This window comes from Pelodiscus sinensis, chromosome 19, assembly GCF_052426305.1.
Source record: "Pelodiscus sinensis isolate ZL-2025 chromosome 19, ASM5242630v1, whole genome shotgun sequence".
Lineage (NCBI taxonomy): Eukaryota > Metazoa > Chordata > Testudines > Trionychidae > Pelodiscus > Pelodiscus sinensis.
The window spans coordinates 21,026,280-21,050,048 of NC_143070.1; the positions used below are offsets into that span (position 1 = coordinate 21,026,280).

At 47.6% G+C, this 23,769-nt stretch overlaps 1 protein-coding gene across 1 annotated transcript; it reads left to right on the forward strand.

Moving 5' to 3' along the window:
• Positions 1-309: 309 nt before the first annotated feature.
• LOC102458887 (uncharacterized) lies at positions 310-21,905 on the forward strand. The gene is given in 11 exon segments (XM_075912825.2): positions 310-676; positions 1,314-1,781; positions 3,153-3,248; positions 3,838-4,068; positions 4,412-4,434; positions 5,110-5,225; positions 5,789-5,848; positions 8,190-8,381; positions 11,241-11,354; positions 11,660-13,073; positions 13,075-21,905. Coding segments are annotated over 10 exon segments (2,892 nt in total). The 5' UTR covers positions 310-676; positions 1,314-1,325; the 3' UTR covers positions 13,265-21,905.
• Positions 21,906-23,769: the final 1,864 nt, after the last annotated feature.

Sequence of the window (23,769 nt, forward strand, 5' to 3'; positions counted from 1 at the left end):
TGCATCTGCTCCACCCCCTGCCAAGTCAATGTGAAGCCGCCTCCTCCGTTGAGCCACTTTCCCCCCTTGCGAAAGGCTTTTAACAGGGACTAAGCAAAACTCACAGCGCGTGCGGGCAGAGAGAAGGGTAAAAGCTGCACGAGAACTGCGGCGCATGCGCAGTGCCCGGATCTCACACTAGGAGGAAGTAGCACAATCTCTCAGGTGAGCATCCACACACCCCCCCCCGCCGCGCGCCGCCCCGGGACCAACCAAACGCGCGCGCGAATCCGCCGCAGCCACGTGGGGCCCAGAGCGGACCCTGGAGCCCCAGCGCCGCGCGCCGGCCCCGCCCGAAACCTCCCACCTCGGGCAGCACCGAGCCCCCGCCCTTCGCTCAGCTCTCAGCCCAGCAGCACATGCCTCTCTCCACTTGCAGGCCGGCCCGGCCCGCCTCTGACAGACAGAAGTAGCCTCTGGCCTAGGGACAGTCCCCCCCCCCCCGGCGGGGGTGTGACCAGGCAGCTCCCGGTCAGAGCTACGCCCTGGCGCTGGACCCCAGTGGGAGTCACTGAGCTGCTGCGCATGCGTGGTCTGACAGCGCCACCCCTTCTGCTCCGCCGCTGTCACTCCCTGGCCTGCTTCAGGCCCCGCCCATCCCGCTGCGGACCGCAGCAGCGTCTGACTCCGCGCGCGGGTAGGGAAAGGTAGCGGACTTCGCCGCGGTTAGTGCGCATGCGCCGCGCTCTCTAAGCCGGGAGCCGTGTTCAGGGGCCGGAGGGGCCGTTACTCGCAGCGGGGCTGGGGAAGGGGGCGCCAGAGCGGGGGAGGCCGCAGCCCAGCGTGAGGAAGCTGGGGGGTGGCGATTGGCGCGGCGGGGGCAGAGGGAGGGGCTGTGACCCACCGTCCTGTGGTGCTGGGGGGTCCGGCGTAGGGTATCCAGGCTGGGAGCCGGGGGGTCCGGCTGGGCAATGGCCGGCTCTGCGGTCGCGTCACAAACATCCAGCCCCGCTCGTGTAGCTTCCTCTCTCAGGCTGTTGGTGCTTCCTGATGCTCAGGCTGGGCTGTTGAAGTGGGGGCGGTCTGAGACCTGGGTGTAGTCCGGGGGCGCACAGAGGGGCTGTGAGGGGGCTGCAGAGTGTGCGGGGCGGGGGGATTTGAACACAGTGAGGAGGGGCCCTGGCATGAGGGGCACAGAGACGACGGGGGGGGGGGGGGGAGTCTGGCTGGAGCAGGTGGCTGAGGGGCCCAATAGAGGCCCTGGCGTGGGCAGTGGGTGAACAAAGCTTTGGGAGCTTTTTTGGTTTTTAATTTTGATTTTTTTTTATCCTCAGTGCTGGTACCTCATGCACCTGCCCCCTCGGACCTGCCCCTCCATTGCTGAGCTCAGGAAAGTGAAACTACTCCTCTTCCCCAGCCCAGAGGCAGCCATGGCTGCAGAGAGCCCCATGCAAAGTTTCTGGGAGGAAGTGACATGTCCTGTCTGTCTGGAGGATTTCACAGCCCCTGTCACTCTGGAGTGTGAGCACAATTTCCGCCAGGCCCCCCTCAGCCCTCAATGCAGAGGCACTGAGCAGCAGGGACCCCTCCAGCCCAATCAGCAGCTGGTAAAGGTGGTGGAACTAGCCAAGCAGCTGAGTTTCCAAGCAGCAAAGAGAGCAAGATGGGACGGGATGTGCGAGGAGCACCAGGAGGCTATGAAGCTGTTCTGTGAAGAGGATCAAACTCCCATCTGTGTGGCGTATGACAGATCCCAAGCTCACATGGTGGTGCCCTTACAAGAAGCTTCCCAGGAGTACAAGGTACAGAACTGCTGTCCAATGTAATGGGAAATAACATTGGGTTTTAATTACAGGCTAATTTCATTGACTGTTACCGGGCGCATGTGTGAAATAAGTCTGAAAAGCCTTCATGATACAAGAGATTCTGTAAGAAGTAAATGTTCTGGCTTTGTGGCAACTTACATCAACTCTTTACTGATACCTCCTGTGGGAAATGTTTCTCTTAATCCTGAGACCCAGCCCTCACTGGTGACAGGAGGGCTGTTTGCACAAATGAACGTGTTAATCAGAGAGGTTTAGATTACAGGAGCTACAGGCTACTCTGTCAGAGCTGCCTTGCGATTGAAGAAGAGGCGGTTACAAGCTGCTACTGATTGGATGAACAGGAATAATAATCTGTCATTTGTCTTATAGATCCACAATGGCATCTGGGCCCTGCACAACACCCAGTGAGGGAAAGTTCCTGCTCTGAGCAGGTCACAGTCCAGTTAGACAAACTGTGGGGAGGGTAGGTGGGGCAGCAAGTTGCTCATAGTCGCCAAACACATCAGGGATAGAGTTTATTTCCAAACCCTGGTCCAACTGTTAGACTACACTGCTCTCTCTCTCAGCATCTCTGAACAGTGATGAAGTGTGGCTGTTAGGAGAGAAAGATGCCTTGATAAAGCCCTAGGCCCAGCAGGGAGAAGAGGTTTCCCACTGGGATGCTGAGCTTCTGGGCTGCTCCATGAGGGGTTAAACTCTGATGCAGCAACTGGCACTAGATGAGGTTGCTGGGCTGGATACTGTGTGGGGCCCTGAGCACCTTCACTCCACCCATAGCAGGGCTTCAGGAAGTGCAGGTCAATGCCAGGCACAACTAGGATTCAACTGGATTGTAGCAAGAGTTCAAACTGGTTAATTGATGAGCTAATATTTATTGGTGCCAGTTACCGGTTAAACTCCCCACTGCCTGCGTTCCTCATGCAGCTAACGTCAGTCTGCAGCTGCTGGGAGTTACCATCGGCCAGCAGTTTTTGTGGCCACCCCCGTCAGACCTCGCGAGAGAACCCTGGAACCAGGAGAGCCCATTTCCACTGCCTGCTCTGCCTGTTAGTAGGTTAAAAAAATTACTGTCACTGATAAAATTGTAATTGGTTACATGATTAGTATTGTTAACCACCTGCATCATTCTTTATGAAGGTGCCACCACCAATCCGTCCACCACCCTCACGGGTGTCCTTTATCTGCAGTCTCTTTCCGTGTCTTTTTCTATGGACAAAGCTACATCCAGGGCTGAGTCCCTGCTGGACAGAGGCAGAGCTCCACAAAACTGGGATTCTCTTAAAGGCAGACAAATGGGCTCCAAACATCTCATAGGGTTTGCCCTCGTGTTTATTTCTGTTTCTTCAGGAAAAATTGGAGGCCCATTTGAAGGCGCTGAGGGAAGAGAGAGAAAAGCTGCTGAGAAGGAAAACAACAGCAGAAGGGAAAAGCCAGGAGTATCTCGTAGGTTCTTGTGGCTATGAACCAGTAGGGACTGGCAGTGGGAGGGCTGTGTTAGGAAGCAGAATCCTGTGTGGCCTTGGTGAGGTTGGGCTTCTTTGTGTTTCTCCTAGATCATGGATTGCTGGCTGAGATCCATGTGTAGACAGGCCTTGAGCATCCATGTCAGTGCATGAGATAATTTCCAACCTTTCTAGTTTTCTCAGACATCCTCCCCAAGGGAGCTGAATGTCCCCCTAAAGGGCTGTCTGCTCACTTGGTACATTAGCATGTTTTCTTCTTTTTCCTCCCTGAGTATCTCTGTCAGGCTGGTGCTAAGTCCTGCCTCCTGCTGCTCTGGATCTGAATTCCCAGAGCCCATGAATAACAGAAGATGCTGCCCATGACAGACATGGGAACATCCGTTTCAGAGGTACACGGGCCAAAGGAGATGCTGGGAGAGATGCCTCTACCTAGTAATCACAAAGTATAGTCAAATGTTACAAATTTTAGGGTTTTCCAAGAAAGTCTCCCTGCTGTGCACTCAGCTCCCCATGAAAGGGCCCTCAGCTCCGTCCATGCCCCTGCCCAGCCCTTTCCCTGTTTCACACAGAAATGGATCCAAGTTGAGAGTCAGATGATTGTGGCTGAGTTTCATCAGCTGAGGCAGTTCCTGGAGGAACACGAGCTGCGACTCCTAACGCAGCTGGAGAAGCTGGATGAAGAGATTGGGAGGTTCCAGGCTGACACTTTCAGGAAGCTCTCCATGCAGATTTCCTCCCTCAGTGAGTGGATCGGTGAGCTGGAGGAGATGTGTCAGAAGCCAGCAAGTGAATTCCTGCAGGTGAGACTGAGGGAGAAACATCCCATCTCCCCACACAGGGAAAGGAGGCTCCTGAATCTGAAGTGCTGGGGTCCAGCTGTCAGATTTCAATGTAACACCTTGTGCATTGCTGCCATGTGAGTGACTGTTGTGCTTTGTAGAGATACAGGCACAGAACTATTAGAGATGGCAAATCCCCATTCGCTCAGAGGATCCATGTTCCTGGGGCCAGTTCAGGGCCTCTCTTCCCATGTTTGCAAAATCCCTTCCCTGAGGTCCCATGTTTGCAAAATCCCTTCCTTGAGGTCCCCTTGTGTGTGTTCAATGGGGCTGAAATTTTTTTCTGTGTCTTTTTCTTTTCTAGGACATCAGAAGCACCCTAAGCAGGTAGGTGGCTCTTGCTCCCCTCATACTGTGCAGCGCAGGGAAAGGGCTTGGAGCTGATGTTAGCACCACATCTTCCCAGCGCTCCACAGCCAGATGTTCGATATGAATATCTCTGACTCTTCTAATTCTGAGAGTCTCATCCTCGCACTACAGGCTCTGGAATTCCCCATTCAGGGAACAGTCTGACCTAAAGTGTTTCCTAGAACTCTCACCTCCCTGGAGACGGGCATCTTCAGGACTGTGGGATGGAACATGGGCCTGTTATTGCTGGGCACTGGGCACATTCAGCCCAGGGTAGCAGGGACCAAGAATCTGTCCCACTCAAGGGCTGTTTGGAGACCTTTGTGGAAAGAGCTGGGGCACGGGGAGCTGATGTCTCAGTCTAGTCCCTAGTGGACAGATTCCTTCAGCCCTTCATCTGGGGGCCAAGGAGTGAGTTGGCCATGGAGACTCAATTTCCCCTTAGTCCCCCAGCCAGTCTCCCCAGGCCAGAGGTGAAGAACAGCAGTGGGACCTCTCAAGGGAAGGTTGCATGGCCATTAGATGTGTTACCCCTGCTGTCAGGATGGGAGATTTGGAGGAATTCTAGCTCCAGGACAGTTAGAGCTGAGACTCACTAGCCAGAACTTATCAGCAGTAAACAAAATACAATCACATGGAATTGTTTCTGTCCAGGTGTGAGACAGGGGAGTTCCAGCTGCCAGAGGAGATTTCCCCTGAACTAGAAGAACAAGTCAGCAGTTTCTCCCAGAAAACGATTGCTCTGTCAGAGACTCTGAGGGAGTTCAAAGGTACCTAGAAGGGATGTATGAAGGGAAAGTGGTTCAAGTATCTGAGACTATTGAATCTGGCTTCTGAAGCCAACCTTGCCCTGCCTCAATTCTCACATGGAGAATGACAGTGCCATCACTCTGCTCTCCTTAGAGACACTGAGCAAAGAGACCCATCTGCTTGCAGATATAGCCAGGGGTCTGCAAACTCTGAACCGCCCATTCAGAGATCAAAATGGCTAAAGTTACTGTGATAGCCACATGTTCCACCACCACAGTTCCAGGTTATGATAAGAGTCAGTAAGTGAATGAGAAACCAAGTGGGAGGGAGTGAGGAGGGAAGAGTAAGTCTCACTTACAGCTTCTCTTTCCTGGGATTGGTGTGATGCTGTAGGGATATTGGCTCCATTGCTGGGAGGTTCCCGAGTGACAGAGGAAATGAAAATTTCAGACTCTTTTATACCAAATACCTGCATGTGTCTCTGTCTGGTCTCTGATACAGTTGAAACACAGGGTTCAGAGTGGGACATTGTTATAAACAGGAGAGCCTGGAATCTCACCTCTCTTATTCCTTCTCCCACCAGATACTCTGCCCTCTGCACTGGAGAGATCAAGAAGAAAATCCCTGGGAGCTTTCAGACAAGGTGAGTTTGCTGGTGGAAATTCTTTAAACTGTGAGAAAATTCCTGTGAAAACATCTTCATGTGATTGTCATTGAAGTTACCAACCAAACCCAGCGACCACGGTGCTCACAGCCCTAAATCTCACCCAGTGATCTGTGAGGAGACCTAGTGGCACTGCATGGGGACCTGTGGACACTTGGAGACACACTGGTCTATGGGTTTGTGATGCTAAAGGGGTGAAGTTAAAGCACACAAGGGATGGCACCTTCAGGCTCAGATTTCACTACTCAGTCAGTTTCATATGGGATTGGTTTCAAACAATAAATAGGCTGAAAGGCTGAGAGCTGACTGGCTTCCACGGTATCAGTTTGTTCAAGGCAAGAAACTGCTGAGTCCCCAAGGACTGTTAAGTCTAGTGCAGGCCTGGGCAAAATACAGCCCATGGGCTGGATCCACCCCACGGATGCCACTCCCCATCTGTAAGTCACTCAGAAAGGGACTGTGAGCCCGGAGGGGAGGGGGAAAGGCTTCAGGGGCTGCTTCCACCCCCAGGACAATCTCATTGGCCGATTTCTGGCCAGAAACAAAGCACTACGTCCCCTCCCCTCTGGATCATAATTATTCACATACCCACATGGCTCTGCAGCCTGTGAGAGGATCGGGCAGGCTCCCTGCCTGCCTGAGGTGATTTGCCTTTGGCCAGGAATCACTCATAAGTTTCCTGTCCAGAGCTTACCTCTGGCACCTCAACCTCTCTCTTCCCCTCCTAATTCCCCCCCCCCCCCTTTCCCCGCATACCCAAACTTTGTCCTCCTCCTGCAGCTATATATGCAAGAGCTCTCAGAGGTCAGAAACCCACAGCCCCTTATTTGTCCACTAAGTCACTTCTCTAAATTAAAGTTACTTTAAATATCTGAGTGGTTGGCTAATCCAGTGATGTAGATCACAGTCTGCCTTCTTCACCCAAACTCCCTCCTAGGCCTCTCTATCACTCCTGCATTCCAAACCCTTACCCCAAACTTCCTTCTTCTTCCAATGTCCATACCAGACCTTGCATTTCCTGCATTAATGTCATGGAAGAGTGCAGCTCTTAGCCACTTTCCATTTGGCCCCCCATCAAAATGAATTGCCCACCCCATCGACTGGATATGGTTTAGTGAGAGCCAATAAATGACGACTGGAGCCAGACTATTTCAGGCTAGAAAAGAGGAACAAATGTTTGATAGAGAAGAGGATTTGCTGCTGAAACAAATGATCAAAGAACTGGTGGATTCTCCATCTCTTGATACCTTCAAATCACTGGGGGACTTTCTAGAAAATACACAGTGGGGAAACAGAGCTCTGTGCCTGGGTAACTGGACTAAGTATAATGGCTTGTGCCACAGAGGGGGTCAGACTGTGTGAGTAAGGGTATCTTCTGATCCCATGAAACCATGAATTTTAAGATCTCACCCTGGAAACACTCAGCACACATGTTTAATAATAAGCATCTGAATGGTGGTGTTAACTTCACTGACTGTTGTGGAAAGGGTTTATAACGTCTGTCAGATGAGAGAACAAAGTTTGTGCTGCAAATCCATGAATGAAGACTAAGGGTTTTAAATACAGCAGCCTAAATTTAACTTATATCCATGCTCAGGCAGATGAATATGAGGCTTGTTATCCGAAACACTGGGTGCTGAGAACTAAATTCCATTGTGGCAGACGCAGTAAGGCTACATCTAGACTGGCATGATTTTCCGCAAATGCTTTTAACGGAAAAGTTTTTCTGTTAAAATCATTTGCGGAAAAGAACGTCTAGATTGGCATGGACGCTTTTCCACAAAAGCACTTTTTGCAGAAAAGCGTCCGTGCCCATCTAGACGCGGTTTTGCACAAGAAAGTCCCAATTGCCATTTTCGCCATCGGGGCTTTTTTGCACAAAACAGTTTTTAGCTGTCTACACTGGCCCTCTTGTGCAAAAACATTTCTGGAAAATGGCTTTTGCCCAAACGGGAACATCAAAGCATTTGAGCAAGAAGCACTGATTTCGGACAATAGAACGTCAGTGCTTTTGCGCAAAATCAGGCGGCCAGTGTAGACAGCTGGCAAGTTTTTGCGCAAAAGCAGGTGCTTTTGCGGAAAAACTTGCCAGTCTAGACGCAGCCTGTTGGTATAACTCAAGCCAGGTAGAGACAGAAATGAATGTGTATTTGGGATCTAACTCCTATGCGCTGTTTATGTAATTTCTAGACTAAAACTTTTGCCTACAATGGCAGAGTCTAACACTTGTCACTAGGGACAGAGTCTGGGGAGAATGGGGGTGTGGAAAGGATTAAAGCCCCTTCTGAAATGTCTCCAATTCTTCTTCTCCATCTGCCAGGCTGCAGAACACCTATGTCTGTCTCCAGCTCAGCCCCTGGCCTACAGAGCCAGGGACAGGAAGTGGAGCCAGTGAGCTTTGAAGAAGTGGCTGTTTATTTCTCTGAGGATGAATGGGCTCTGCTGCACCCGGGCCAGAGAGCCCTCTACGGCGATGTGATGCAGGAGAATTATGAGTCTGTGAACTGGCTGAGTAAGGATTCCTGTCTCCTTGGGTAACAGAAGCTGGGTGGGCTCTGGAGCATCTGTGTTGGGTTTGGTTCAGGGTCATTTGTTGCCTCTGCCCCCAATGTCAGGAGTATCTACCACAATCATCCTGGTTCTTGTGTGCAAGACTGTCACCTCCCTGCCCCCTCCCAGGGAGAGCAGGTTTAGGGACATAACAGCGGTGCTGCTCTTCCCACATCTAAGGTCTCACTGCGCTTCCCCCTGTCTTGCCCATCTAGTGCCTTGACCGGAGGTGTGAGTAGAAGGGCTCAGGCAGGAACAGCAGGTACCAGAGTTCTGGGTCTGGCTGCAGTGTCCCCTTGTGGTAGTCTGTTGAGCCACTGGAAGGAGGTTGCGGTTCACAGAGTCCTTCCCTGCCTGTAGCTAATGTCTGTGACATGCTTGTTCTTGCCAGTGGGAGGGTCTGGATGTTGGGGCTGAGGGAGGGTGGATGAGGCAGTTCAAGCTCTGCAGGTATTTTGTTGGAGGTAGCTCTGTAGTAGATAAGGAAAGTTCTGCTCACGTTCGCATTTCAGGCACAGGCTGGGTTTCCTTTCAAAAGTTCAGCTTCATTCTCTCTAGGGCTCACTTGCCTCTGTGTGCAATGGAGATAAATCATATAATCTGTGTTGTCTTTTTAGAGTGAAATATCCTCGGGTCGGGACTTTTTATTCCTATGGGAATGTCTGGTTTCATGCTCAACAGACGTGTGTTCAGTTTTCTGCCCATCACAGACTTCCTGCGGGACCTTGATGAAGTTCCTTAGACTCTGTGTGTGATCACCTCTCTCTGCAATAGCTGACCACGTGGCCCTGCCAACCTAAAATTTACTTGCCACGGGCAAGTAGATTAGCTCATTTGTCGAGCCATTGCTATTATAGTGTGTCCCTGTTTCACAGAGCTGGGGAAGGATACCTACAATAAAGAATAGTGATGCTTAGCTCCATATGAGCACCCCAATAGCCAAGGCTCGACAAATTACTCAAACTATTCGCCTGTGGCGAGTAGATTTTAAGCTGACGGGGCCACGCATGTGCGCTTCCGTGCGGCTGGCGAGCCCTGCCAATAGCACAGTGGGGTCCTGATTTACACCAGAATTCCCAGGTACTGCTGTGATTGATAATTTTGCTTCCCGTAGAGCATGCAGTGCCATATGAATTGCTGCTAGCGCCACAGAGCGTCATTACGGCTGTTCAGGGTGGCTTTTTCTGGAGCTCTGATGCCAGCAGCACTGGCAGAGCGTGTGGCTTGCCCATGCAGCACAGCTCAGGGTTATGCAAAGAAAGACCCAGACTCCATTCGGAGGCTAAGGCACTCAGCCAAGTTTATTGTGAAAAGGAGCAGGGTGCTAGTGTTCCAGCTCCTCAGGCACAGGTATAGTGAGACTTGTCCCAGCCCAATAACAGTATTAGCTCAGTCAGCAGTCAGAATGCTGTCCCTCAGCCAGCATCAACATGCCCCTCCTGTGACTTCCCCTCTCATACATAGACACAAACAAGATGCATGTTGCATTCCATTTGTTCTACCACCTGTTTGAACAAAACATCCGTATCCATTATCCCCTCATCCCACTCTTGTGCACAAGGGTCAATGTCTTTCTGAGCCATCTCTTAGGACTATGTGTTTGCATTAACTGCGGAGATCTCTGTGTTGATTGGCTTCCTCCTGCTCAGGAATGTACTTTCCTGGTTACTTGGTACCCACTGCCCCACCATTCTGCCAAAGCCCAGCCTGTTCTAGTTAAAAAATAATGGACATAAACAAGATAATCATAGTCATCACATCAGAACATTCCCATTGACATAGCATTCAGCACACTTTGCACAAGGTTTATTGCAGTTGTGTAACAGCGGTAGCATAATGATCTCCATGGTCATGTCACAGGTGGATCTTCTGAACACTAAATGAAGTTCTGAGAAGGGGTGGGGCCAAAGCTGAGGGGAACACACTCACAAGGTGTAAGGGTGATAGATTCTGTGCAGCCTTGAGGGGAACCAAATCAAAGGCCAGGCTCGCCACAAGAGCCAGACTGGGAAACCACACAAAGGCTGCTGCTGGCAGAGTAGAACTGAGGCTGCAGAGGGGGAGCTGAGCAACAGCCCCAAGTACCAGAGGAGCAGCATGGCCCAGCTCTGCCCTGGCTTACCATTCCCATGGCTGCCCAGGGTGGCGCTGGGCTTCTCTTGGGGTAGCTAGCAGGACCCACCCAGACATAGGCAGTTGGGATCAGGAGTATGGCGCATAGGCAGGACCTTAAGCAACCAGCCAAGGATTCACTTAGATACTCCGGCAACTTCCCCTGTCTCCTTCTGGCCCAAGTAGGGCATCTGAGCCAAAGATCAAGGGAAGCCCAGCCACCAGCCAGAAGTTTTGTGGACAGAGCCCTGGGGATCTAGAGCTCTGCTGGGTCCTTCATCTCCAAGTCCTAGTGACTTGCCATGTGGCAGCTGCAGTCTGAGCCCTGTCTGGGGACCTTGGTGTCAGACCTGCAAGCCCTCACTAGAGCTCCCCTTCTGAGCAGTGTGTTCTTGTCCAGCCCTGGGATGCCTGGGGGATGGAACAGGCTCTGAGGGGGATTGAGTTGTACCCTAGAGAGTGCAGCAGAGTGCTCAGCTCCCCTCAGGAATGAGCTGGGCCATTCCCAAGGTGGGGGGGGGAGGGGAGAGTGATGCACCTTTACTGCAGGTGAGTGTATCCTGGGATCTTGTACCAGCCAGAGCCCAATGTCTGCAAGGTGGGGAAGAGAGACTCTCTGGGTGGGTGACTCGGATCCTGGCTCTGGAAGCAGTAATGGCACAGACCTTAATGAACAAGATCAGCACTTGGTTCATTGCTCTCCAAACAGAATTTCAAGTCTCCAAAACTGATGTGATCTCCTGGATGGAGTTAGAGGAGGAGTTGCGGGTCCCAGATCCCCAGAGCTGTGAGGAAGGGGAGATCATCAGCAACACCCAGACAGGTGAGCAATCAGTCTCCATTTCTCCAAACTAATTTCTGTCTCATTATAGCAGATGTAACTTCTGTGTTTTCATGAAGTCTAACTGACTGTTCAGTCTGTCTTCAACTCCAGTTAGTGTGTGGTGGGTGAGGAAAGACTGGGTTCTCTTCTCTGTGGAAGGGTTGTGAAGCAGGAGGATGAACTCAGCTGGTGATAATTTGATCATTATTTGAGTGTGTGTCCCCTTTTCTATTCCTCTTTCAGAGCTTCCTTTCAGCTCATCATGGAGAATAACTCCTGTCTGGATTATTGCTCTATCCCAACAGGTGATGGGATGCTGACTGAGAACCATGAGAAGAGTCTTCAGCAGGAAGGACCGGAGCAAGTGTCTCCATGTGGGATGTTATTGGGAAAATCTGAAGGGTATGTTTTCCAGATATGTGAGAAAAAAGAGAACTGTGAGAGTCAGCATAGCCCAGAAAGGCAGCAGGGAAACCACCCAGGAGAGGGACAGGGTAACTCCAGTCACAGGAGCAGAGGGGAGAAAAGAAACACAGAAACCCCTCAACAGGAAATCCCTCATCAACAGTCACCCTGCATTTGTAGTGACTGTGAAACTCTTCTTGAACATCAAAGAGCCCACACAGGAGAGAAGCCCTTCAAGTGCTCTGACTGTGGGAAAAGCTTTATAGGGAGCTCAGACCTTGTTCACCATAAGAGAACCCATACAAAGAAGAAACCCTTCAGCTGCTCTGACTGTGGGAAAAGCTTCAGTGACAAGTCACACCTTGTTAGACATAAGAGAACCCACACAGGAGAGAAACTTTTCAATTGCTCTGACTGTGGGAAAAACTTCAGTGACAAGTCACACCTTGTTAGACATAGGAGAACCCACACAGGAGAGAAACTTTTCAATTGCTCTGACTGTGGTAAAAACTTCAGTGACAAGTCACACCTTGTTAGACATAGGAGGACCCACACAGGAGAGAAACTTTTCAAGTGCTCTGGCTGTGGGAAAAACTTCAGTCAGAAATCACACCTCGTTACCCATAGGATGATCCACACAGGAGAGAAGCCCTGCAAGTGCTCTGACTCTGGGAAGAGCTTCCATGAACACTCAGACTTTACGAACTATCAGAAAATACATACAGGAGACACACCCCATAACTGCTCTGACTGTGGGAAAAGCTTCAGTAGAAGCTCACACCTTGTTACCCATAGGAGGACTCACACAGGAGAGGAGCCTTTCAATTGCTCTGACTGTGGGAAAAGCTTTATAGGGAGCTCAGACCTTGTTCACCATAAGAGAATCCACACAAGAGAGAAACCCTTCAGCTGCTCTGACTGCGGGAAAAGCTTCAGTGAAAAGTCACACCTTGTTAGACATAGGAGGATCCACACAGGAGAGAAACTTTTCAATTGCTCTGACTGTGGGAAAAACTTCAGTCAGAAGTCACACCTTGTTACCCATAGGATGACCCACACAGGAGAGAAACCCTTCAGCTGCTCTGACTGCGGGAAAAGATTCAGTCGGAGCTCAGAGCTTGTTACCCATAGAAGGAGCCACACAGGAGAGAAACCTTTCAATTGCTCTGACTGCGGGAAAAGCTTCAGTCAGAAGTCACACCTTGTTACGCATAGGAGGACCCATACAGGAGAGAAACCCTTCTGTTGCTCTGACTGCGGGAAAAGCTTCAGTAGAAACTCATACCTTGTTAGTCATAGGAGTACCCACACGGGAGAAACCCTTCAGCTGCTCTGACTGCAGGAAAAGCTTCAGTCAGTGCTCCTGCATTACTAGTCATGGGACAGTACATACAAGAGAGTCACCTCATAACAGCTCTGATTCCAGAAAAGGCTTCAAACACAGGTCAGACTTCGTTAAACATACGACAACCCACAGAGGGGAGAGAACCATTCAGCTGCTCTGACTGTGGGGAAAGCTTCAGTCAGAGCTCAAATCTTGTTAGCCTTCGGATGACCCACAGAGGGGCGAAACGTATAACCTGAGTTCCCTTTAAGCTGTGTGGCCAGGTGGCTGTGCCACAGCCCATTAAATGCCATGTAAGCTCATAGGGCTTTGGTGGGGAGGAATACCGTTACCCAGTGGTCTCAACCCCAGCCCACACCTGCCGTGGCCAGAGTACAATTGACTATCCCACGGCCTTAGCCCCAGAGCTACCATGGCAGGGAGAGGTGTGTTTTCCTCCTCCCTGTTCACAGTAGCACCTAAGTTGGGGGAGTGAGAGGTTATGGAATTCTCTCCTCAATGTAGCCTTTCAGTGGCCTGCACGTCAGTCCCCTCCATCTTTGAGATCACACCCCCAGCTGAAGCCCTCAACCAGTATTCGCTCTAAGATTTTCCTTCCAGGAATAGAGTGAGTATTTTCTTATGCACAAAGAGTGACATCCTGTGTGATTGTTTGGATGTGTGCCACACACGAGTTAGTGAGCATTTTTGCGTGCGTGCATGTACACACACAATTCAAATGGTTTTGGAAGAAAAATACTGAAACAAAGGATAATTAACATGGTGCATGACCCTGCACACATTGACCCTGGAAACTTCCCCGCTTGGCACCTAGTCTCATTCCCACTCAGCCTTGCTCCACTGTTCCTGCATCCATGAGCTCCCCATTCGCTGCACCCCTATCCTGTGTAGCCTTTACCACCATCCCTGCATTGTGTTCCCTTTGCCCCTAACTTCTGCAGTGTCCTTTCATCCCAACCCCTGCACTTTCCTCCCAGTCTAATCAAGTCAAAGTGTAGTAATTTGTAAACTATAAAAAAGTATGCCCCATCCCTCACCATTAACTCTAAAGCTCATTCTGCAGCTGCAACTTAATGACATTCAGAAGATGAATTTAGGAATATCACCAGAAAATTTCATCCAGGTGTTTTTTTTAGTCCATATTACTACACTGTATATAGGGCATATAATCTATAATTAGATTATTTCTTAAAGTATCTGCATGCTTTAGACCCCTTTGAATCATAGAAAAGTCCCTTTAATATGTCATCATCAATTGCATATTGATTTAGCATGAATAGAAAATAATCAACGTCCATTAAGAAAGTTTTTGTTGCTTCTATGCAGTGCGTGTATGAGAGAGTGTGACAGAGAAATAACTTCCATGGGGAGAAAAAAAGTCATTGGCACAATCAGCACTAGTGATGTGGTTGATGCCTTCACAAGTGACGACTATTGTACGTCAGAGATAATTGTTCTTCTTGACATGGTTTAGGCTCTTAAATATGAACAGAACATTTTTCTAGTCATTTGCCATCTATTTTATCCCTCAAATAACCTGCAGATTTACCTTTTGAGATCTGGAACCAGACCTCCTCACCACACAGCCCTGGTTGCTAGAGCAGGCCAGTCCCTCACCATCATGTGCCTCTGGGTCTGGCCTTGGCTGCAGGCTGTGGCTGAGGGCACCAAAGCACACACTGCTCATGACACAGTTACGGCTCTGGTTCCAGCTGGGCTGCTGGAGCAGATTCCCACTGTGGCTCTTGCCCTGGCCCTGGCTGGGGCCACTAGAACAAGCACTGTGTGCCACTCAACCCACCCCAGAGCAGTTGAGTAGCCATGGCGAGGCTCTGCTTTGGAGGTGAGTGGGCCTCAACCTTAGAGGGAACCATACCCTCAACCCTCCACACTACAAATCTCTATCCAGTGCATCAGGGAAGGGCAGACAGATAAGCAGTGGCAAATTTTTAAAGTGCTTCTACACAAATGCTAGGAGTCTGACTAATCAGATGGGTGAACTAGAGTACCTCGTATTAAAGGAGGAGACTGACATAATAGGCATCATTGAAACCTGGTGGAATGAGGAAAATCTGTGGGACACAATCATACCGGGATATAAAATATATCAGAAGGATAGAGCAGGCCGGGTGGGTGGTGGAGTGGCACTGTATGTGAAAGAGAATGTAGAATCAAATGAAATAAAAATATTAAATGAATCAACATGTTCAATAGAATCGCTATGGATAGTAATTCCATGCTCCAATAATAAGAAATTAGCAGTAGGGATATATTACCAACCACCTGACCAGGACAGCGATACTGACATTGAAATGCTGAGGGAGATTAGAGAGGCTACCAAAATAAAGAACTCTATAATAATGGGGGATTTTAATTACCCCCATATTGACTGGATACATGTCACCTCAGGAAGAGAAGCGGAGATAAAATTTCTCAATGGCTTAAATGACTGCTTCTTGGAGCAGCTGGTGCAGGAACCCACAAGGGGACAGGCAATTCTCGATTTAGTCCTGAGTGGAGTGCAGGATCAGGTCCAGGAAATAACCGTTACAGGACTGCTTGGGAATAGTGACCATAATATAATAACATTCAACATTCCTGTGGTGGGAAGAACACCTCAGCAGTCCAGCACCCTGGCATTTAATTTCAAAAAGGGGAATTACACAAAAATGAGGTTAGTTAAACAAAAGACAGTGACTAGAGCCAAATCCCTGCAAGCTGCATGGAAACTTTTTAAAGACACCATAATAGAGGCCCAACTTAAATGTATACCCCAAATTAAAAAACATAGCAAGAGACCTAAAAAAGAGTCATTGTGGCTTAATCACCATGTAAAAGAAGCAGTGAGGGACAAAAAGGTATCTTTTAAGAAGTGCAAGTCCAATCCTAGTGAGATAAATAGAAAAGAACATAAACACTGTCAAATCATGTGTAAAAATGTAATAAGAAAAGCAAAAAAAGATTTTGAGGAACAGCTAGCCAAAAACTCAAAAAGAAATAAAATGTTTTTTAAGTACGTTAGAAGCAGGAAACCTGCTAAAAAACCTGTGGGTCCCCTAGATGATCGAGCTATAAAAGGAGCAATCAAGGACGATAAAGCCATTGCAGAGAAACTAAATGATTTCTTTGCTTCAGTCTTCACGGCTGAGGATGTTGGAGAGATTCCCAAGTCTGCACTGTACTTTGTGGGTGATGAATCTGAGGAACTGTCCCGGATTGAAGTGACATTAGAGGAGGTTTTAGAACAAATAGAAAAACTTAATGTTAACAAATCTCTGGGACCAGATGGCATTCATCCAAGGGTTCTAAAAGAATTCAAATGGGAAATTGCTGAACTATTATCTGTGGTTTGTAACCTATCCTTTAAATCAGCTTCCGTACCTAATGACTAGAAGGTAGCCAACATGACTCCAATATTTAAAAAGGGCTGTAGAGGCGATCCGGGCAACTACAGACCGGTAAGTCTAACTTCAGTACCGGGCAAATTAGTCGAAACAATAGTAAAGAATAAAATTGTGAAGCACGTAGAAGAACATAATTTGTTGGACAAAAGTCAACATGGTTTCTGTAAAGGGAAATCCTGTCTTACTAATCTATTAGAGTTCTTTGAAGGGGTTAACAAACATTCGGACAAGGGGGATCCAGTAGATATAGTATACTTAGCTTTTTCAAAAAGCCTTTGACAAGGTCCCTCACCAAAGGCTCTTGTGTAAATTACATGGCAATGGGATAAGAGGGAAGATCCATTCATGGATTGAGAACTGGTTAAAAAACAGGAATCAAAGGGTAGGAATAAATGGTAAATTTTCAGAATGGAGAGGGGTAACTAGTGGTGTCCCCCAAGGGTCAGTCCTAGGACCAGTCCTGTTCAACTTATTCATAAATGATCTGGAGAAAGGGGTAAGCAGTGTGGTGGTAAAATTTTCAGATGATACCAAACTGTTCAGGATAGTCAAGACCGAAGCAGACTGTGAGGGTGTCAGCCGACGGTCAGGGCAGTGTGTGTGTATGTGTGTGTGTGTGTTTCCGAGAAAAGGTTTAACATCCGTGTCTTTACTGCTAGGACCGGGGTCCCATCGCAGAGGGTGGCCAGCAGGCCAACAGATGCCCCGTTATATAGGAAGAGCTTATTACACCTTAGATTTTAACTGCTAGAACACACAGGTTCCTTTGCAGCGGGCAGCCTAGGAAAGGCTGGAAAGGTGCCCCAACGGATCTTGTCACCTGGGAGTGACACAGATCCAAATGCCCAAGCTCTCCCTATGTCTGTCCCTTTTTGACCAGCTGAAGTTCTTTTAAATTGTGCTTGGTTCTATTACAGCAACTGAAGGAGTCAGGTTAAAGCTTAAACAGTTACAGGTTTATTAAAGAAGCTTATAAATCATATGGTTACAATGGCTATTGCTCTATTTCTTAAATGCTAGCAAATATATATATATATATAGGTCTTAACAATGATTACAGGAAAAAGGTAAAGATAGAAAATAGAAATAATGGTACCAAGTGGCAGCTTAATCTTTAAAGAGCTCTAACACTATGTGTATATATATACTTAAGCAAAGGACCACATCCAGGTACAATTTTTACCCCTTTCTGTGCCTCTCGACTCCAGCGTGTCAGGCCAGGGCTGGTCTCTCAATTCCTAGGAAAGACAAATACGAGGTGGGCATCCCCTTGGAACCTCGGGAGATCAAACACCTAACCCGACCAGCAGATAGATGGTAGATTGACACTCACTTACAACCTTGGATCTGAGAGCAAGCCAAAAGTATTATCAACTAGCCTTGAACATAGACACAGTGAAGTTTCAGAGTTTGGATTCTTAAAACAATAACTTGGTTTCTTAGAGAGCAAATTTAACCTTAAAAGTTGAATGCCTAACACAAGCACTAACTAATTTGTGCTTTGTCTGTTTGCAATTTTAAGCAAGAGGACATAATTCAAAACAAAATAAAACTAGTTCAGTTGAAACCCACAAAATAGAGTTACAATATATAGAGCTCATTCTTTTATGTAGTTAACCGATTAAGTTTCAGTAGAATCCTTAATTTCTCTTGCAGATTTAACAAAAGTGTCCGTAGACAAATGTTTACATTTGATTGTTTCTTTGCCTAGATGGTTTGCACAGTGCTTAAGAAAGAGAAGAGGCTGCAAAGAAACAAGGTGTCATTTTTAAAGCAGGTTTCCCTTCACATATTACAACAATCGCTTAATTCTTTCTACACTCCCTCAGAGTTCACTTTTTACTCTTATGGTCTGTCTTAATTCTTGCTAAATGACTTTTCCTAATGACACAGGTTTATCTAGTATCAATTTGGTAAGGAGGGTGGGCTTTCCAATTAGCTCCCCCCACACCTCCTGAGTCCTTTCAATAGGTAAATCTGACTGTTTATTGCAGTCAGCTATTACTAATTTTAAACTTCTTAGCATAGGGTTTTCATAACATCCATGCTGTAGCAGAGTCTGTGGTGTAAATAGAGTGCTCATCTTTGGACAGTCATTTTCTTTTGGGCTATTCCCGGTGGCAACTCCTTTCCCTCCAATATGGGCTTAATGATTGGGAGAGGAGTGTGAAGTGTTATGGCTTGAGCTTGGGTTAGCTCTTCTGTTTCCCTTAGTGCTGTGTAGGCTGCCAGAAGCACTTTTCATAAGGCAAGTAATTTAACTGTGACCCTTTCCATAACTTCGAGCCAAACTGTTTGGGGCGGCAGGGTACAGTTTCTCCTTCTTGCCATAAGGCATAGGACATCCCTGTGTTTCCCACAGTAAGGTACAAATGAAATGGGGCATTCAGGTGAATCGGAACCATAGACTGATAAGTGCGTATCTCATTATCAGCTGTCTCAGAGCTTCCTTGTGGGTGGGGGCTCGTTCCCAGCGAGTACGCTTCCTGAGCAAATTATACAGGGAGTAGGTACGAATTAAGGTTCCCCGTTTTTCCAGATCTTTAATTAGTTCACAGACTGGAGCCATAGCTTCGGCTGGAATGCTGCACTGTTTTATCTTGGTTACACTGGAAGGCGGGAGAGCGGGGGCTTGAGCCAGCAACGTTCTAAAGCCAGCTCTAAAAGCTCATTTTTCTCTATTAATTACTTTCTCCTTCCCCTCTCTAGCCTCAGGAGGAGCTGTTCCTGTAGGTGCTCCATGTCCTTATTTAGGGTTCGCACCCGGGTATCCAGGTTCTGGCATTGCTCCCAGAGTTCGTCTCTCTCTCTCTGCACTCTGATCAGCTCTGTTTCTAAGTTCCAGTAGCTAGAGCAGGCTGCTTGCCACACACCCTTTAACAGCCAGATGCAAGTGCCTTTCCCTAAAATCTCTTTATCCCATTTAGGATTGCCCCATCCCTCTCGGGCAAACTCCTTTTCTATACAGCTAAAATCCATGTCTAGCATGACAGGCTTCATGCTGCTGCATTTGAACCAATAGCACAATCCTGCCGACTATGCCAATTCTGTCAGCTGACGGTCAGGACAGTGTGTGTGTGTGTGTGTGTGTTTCCGAGAAAAGGTTTAACATCCGTGTCTTTACTGCTAGGACCGGGGTCCCATCGCAGAGGGTGGCCAGCAGGCCAACAGATGCCCCGTTATATAGGAAGAGCTTATTACACCTTAGATTTTAACTGCTAGAACACAGGGGTTCCTTCGCAGCGGGCAGCCTAGGAAAGGCTGGAAAGGTGCCCCAACAGATCTTGTCACCTGGGAGTGACACAGATCCAAACGCCCAAACTCTCCCTATGTCTGTCCCTTTTTGACCGGCTGAAGTTCTTTTAAATTGTGCATGGTTCTATTACAGCAACTGAAGGAGTCAGGTTAAAGCTTAAACAGTTACAGGTTTATTAAAGAAGCTTATAAATCATATGGTTACAATGGTTATTGCTCTATTTCTTAAATGCTAGCAAATATATATATATATATATAGGTCTTAACAATGATTACAGGAAAAAGGTAAAGATAGAAAATAGAAATAATGGTACCAAGTGGCAGCTTAATCTTTAAAGAGCTCTAACACTATGTATATATATACTTAAGCAAAGGACCACATCCAGGTACAATTTTTACCCCTTTCTGTGCCTCTCGACTCCAGCGTGTCAGGCCAGGGCCGGTCTCTCAATTCCTAGGAAAGATGAATACGAGGTGGGCGTCCCCTTGGAACCTCGGGAGATCAAACACCTAACCCGACCAGCAGATAGATGGTAGATTCACACACACACTGCCCTGACCGTCGCCTGACAGAGGGTCTCCAAGAAGATCTCGCCAAACTGAGTGATTGGGCAACAAAATGGCAAATGAAGTTTAAAGTATAAGTGTAAAGTAATGCACATCGGAAAAAATAACCCCAACTATACGTACAGTATGATGGGGGCTAATTTGGCTACAACAAATCAGGAAAGGGATCTTGGCGTTATCGTGGACAGTACTCTGAAAACTTCCACACAGTGTGCAGCGGCGGTCAAAAAGGCAAATAGGATGGTAGGAATTATTAAGAAAGGGATAGAAAATAAGACCCAGAATATCTTACTGCCCCTGTATAAAACTATGGTACGCCCATATCTTGAATACTGTGTACAGATGTGGTCTCCTCACCTCAAAAAAGATAGTTTGGCCTTGGAAAGTGTTCAGAAAAGGGCAACTAAAATGATTAGGGGTTTGGAACGGGTCCCATATGAGGAGAGGTTAAAGAGACTGGGACTTTTCAGTTTAGAAAAGAGGAGACTGAGGGGGGATATGATAGAGGTCTATAAAATCATGAGTGGTGTGGAGAGGGCCGATAAAGAAAAGTTATTTATTAGTTCCCTAAATAGAAGAACTAGAGGACACCAAATGAAATTAATGGGGAGCAGGTTTAAAACTAATAAAAGAAAGTTCTTCACACAGCGTGTAGTCAACCTGTGGAACTCCTTGCCAGAGGAGGCTGTGAAGGCTAGGACTATAATAGAGTTTAAAGAGAAGCTAGATAATTTCATGGAGGTTAGGTCCATAAAAGGCTATTAGCCAGGGGATAAAATGGTGTCCTTGGCCGTTGTTTGTCAGAGGCTGGAGAGGGATGGCAGGAGACAAATCGCTTGATTGTTGTCTTCGGTCCACCCTCTCTGGGGCACCTGGTGCTAGCCACTATCAGCAGACAGGCTACTGGGCTAGATGGACATTTGGTCTGACCCAGTATGGCCGCCCTGAGACTCTCATCACCAGCCCCACCCCAGAGCCAGCCTTCATACCTCTGCTCCCCAACTTTTTGCCCCAGCCCTATGTCTCTTCCCACAATCTAAATTCCCTGAGCCTCACTCCTGCCACATGAACTTCCTTTTGTGCCAATACAGAGATGGTGTGTAACATAATCCCTCCCTATGGGTACCCCTAACAAAACTCATTCTGCACATGTGGAAAAAATTAAGTGGAACATTGTATAACTGCCCTGAGTGTTAAAAAACCTTCAGCGAGAGTTAGGAACTTAGATGCAGGAGAATCCACACTGAAGAACAACCCTTCAGCATCTCCTATGCCACGGCTGGTACCACACTTTACACAGATGAAGGCTATAAAAACTAGTCACACAATATTCAGGTAGGTTCTCATGATCTCAGAGGATCTGCCACAGTTCCAGATCAATTTATACTTTAGATCCTACCTGAAAGAGCTTGCTGTGCCAGTCCTTTAGAATCTAAAACCAAAAGATTTATTAATAACAAAAACAAGAAAATGTTGAGAGTAAAATTTTTAAACAAAACAAATTGAATACACTAATTGCACTGTTCCTGGTGCAGGCTTGTAGCGGAGGTAGAATAAACTACTATCTTAAATCTCTCTGGCGTACATCGCTTTTGTGCTCAATTCATAGCAAAGATGTTCCTGAAGTGATGAGCTGGAATGAAGACAAAGATGGAGGAATCCCCAGGGATCTCTTTATACCCTTGCTCACATGTAGGGTATTCCATTGTAATCATTGTGTGAAAGTACCTCACAAAATGGAGTTTGTCACATAAGCAAGTCACCTGTCCATGCATGACTGTCCTTTTAGACAAGTAGCCATGGCATACATGCTGGTCTGAAGTTACACATCAAAGTCTTCAGCTGTGGACTGGCACTACTTGAGGTGCAATGTCAGTGAAGAATTGATATTCATTTGACTAGCGACCATTTCACAATAGGTGGGTGAAACCTGTTGATAATCCCCCAGAAGCAAATGTGAAATACAAGTACGGAGCCAATACTCATAACTTCAGGTCAAAAATTATAAATGTACATGAGTCTAAAAATTCTTCTAAAGACAAAAGCGGAATTCGTTATCACATTCATGGTCCAATTTTTCCTGTGTTACGGTCAGGTGATTTAAAAAACTGTGCTATAATTGTAAGGGTCCTGACCAAAAATGGAATTCTTGGGGGTGGAGAGGTGCCACAACATTGTTGGGAGAGTTGTGGTATTGCTACCGTTCTGTGTTGCATTCAGAGCTGGGCACCTGGCCAAGAGCTACCAGGTACAGAAGAAAGAGAGGCAATGCCACAACCCATCTAAAATTAGCTGCATGATTATCTTGTGCAGACACTGTGACCTTGCAGTTCTGCCTATCTACCTAGCCCTGCCTGTGGAACTGGAAGCATTTCAGAGAAGACTTAGGGTACGTCTAGACTACATGCCTCTGGCGACAGAGGCATGTAGATTAGGCTACCCGACAGAGTAAAATGAAGCGGCGATTTAAATAATCGCCGCTTCATTTAAATTTACATGGCTGCCGCGTTGAGCCGACAAACAGCTGATCAGCTGTTTGTCGGCTCAGCGCGATAGTCTGGACGCTCCCCTGCCGACATCAAAGGGAGTTGTCGACAACCCAGGTATGCCTCATTCAGGAGGCATACCCGGGTTGTCGACAACTCCCTTTGATGTCGGCAGGGGAGCGTCCAGACTATCGCGCTGAGCCGACAAACAGCTGATCAGCTGTTTGTCGGCTCAACGCGGCAGCCATGTAAATTTAAATGAAGCGGCGATTATTTAAATCGCCGCTTCATTTTACTCTGTCGGGTAGCCTAATCTACATGCCTCTGTCGCCAGAGGCATGTAGTCTAGACGTACCCTAACATTGAGGTCCTAGATTTCAATCTCTTACTGAGCAGCCTAAATTCACTTCCAGGACCTCTCCCCTATTCTTCCCTATGTCATTGGTACCTATATGTACCATGACCATGGGGCTCCTCCCAATCACTACATATAAGTCTATCTAGATATCTTGAAAAACAACAAATAGTCTAGCAGCACTTGGAAGACTAAGAAAACATGTAGATGGTTTCATGAGCTTTAGTGGGTATACATACCACCTTTATAGAGATCCATAACCCTTGCACAAGGCAGCCAAGTTACCATACAGCTCTCCTAGTCATCACACACTCAGCTGTCTATGTTTCTAATGATCAAATCCCATATTACTAACACCTGCCTTTTCATAATAACTGGGATTCCCTCACCTTGAGGGGGTATCCTCAGTGTGAGAGGATACTGTGACATCATCTGGAAAGAGGCTCCCAACTATGAGATCATTTCCCTCTGTTCCAGTTGGATGTTCTCCTTCCTTGAACCTTTTACCTTCCTCTACAGCACAGAGGCTCCCTGACAGGGGGTGGATCTGTTCTACTGTGGAAGCTGGGATTTGTGTGCAGACATTTTTAAGTTTGTT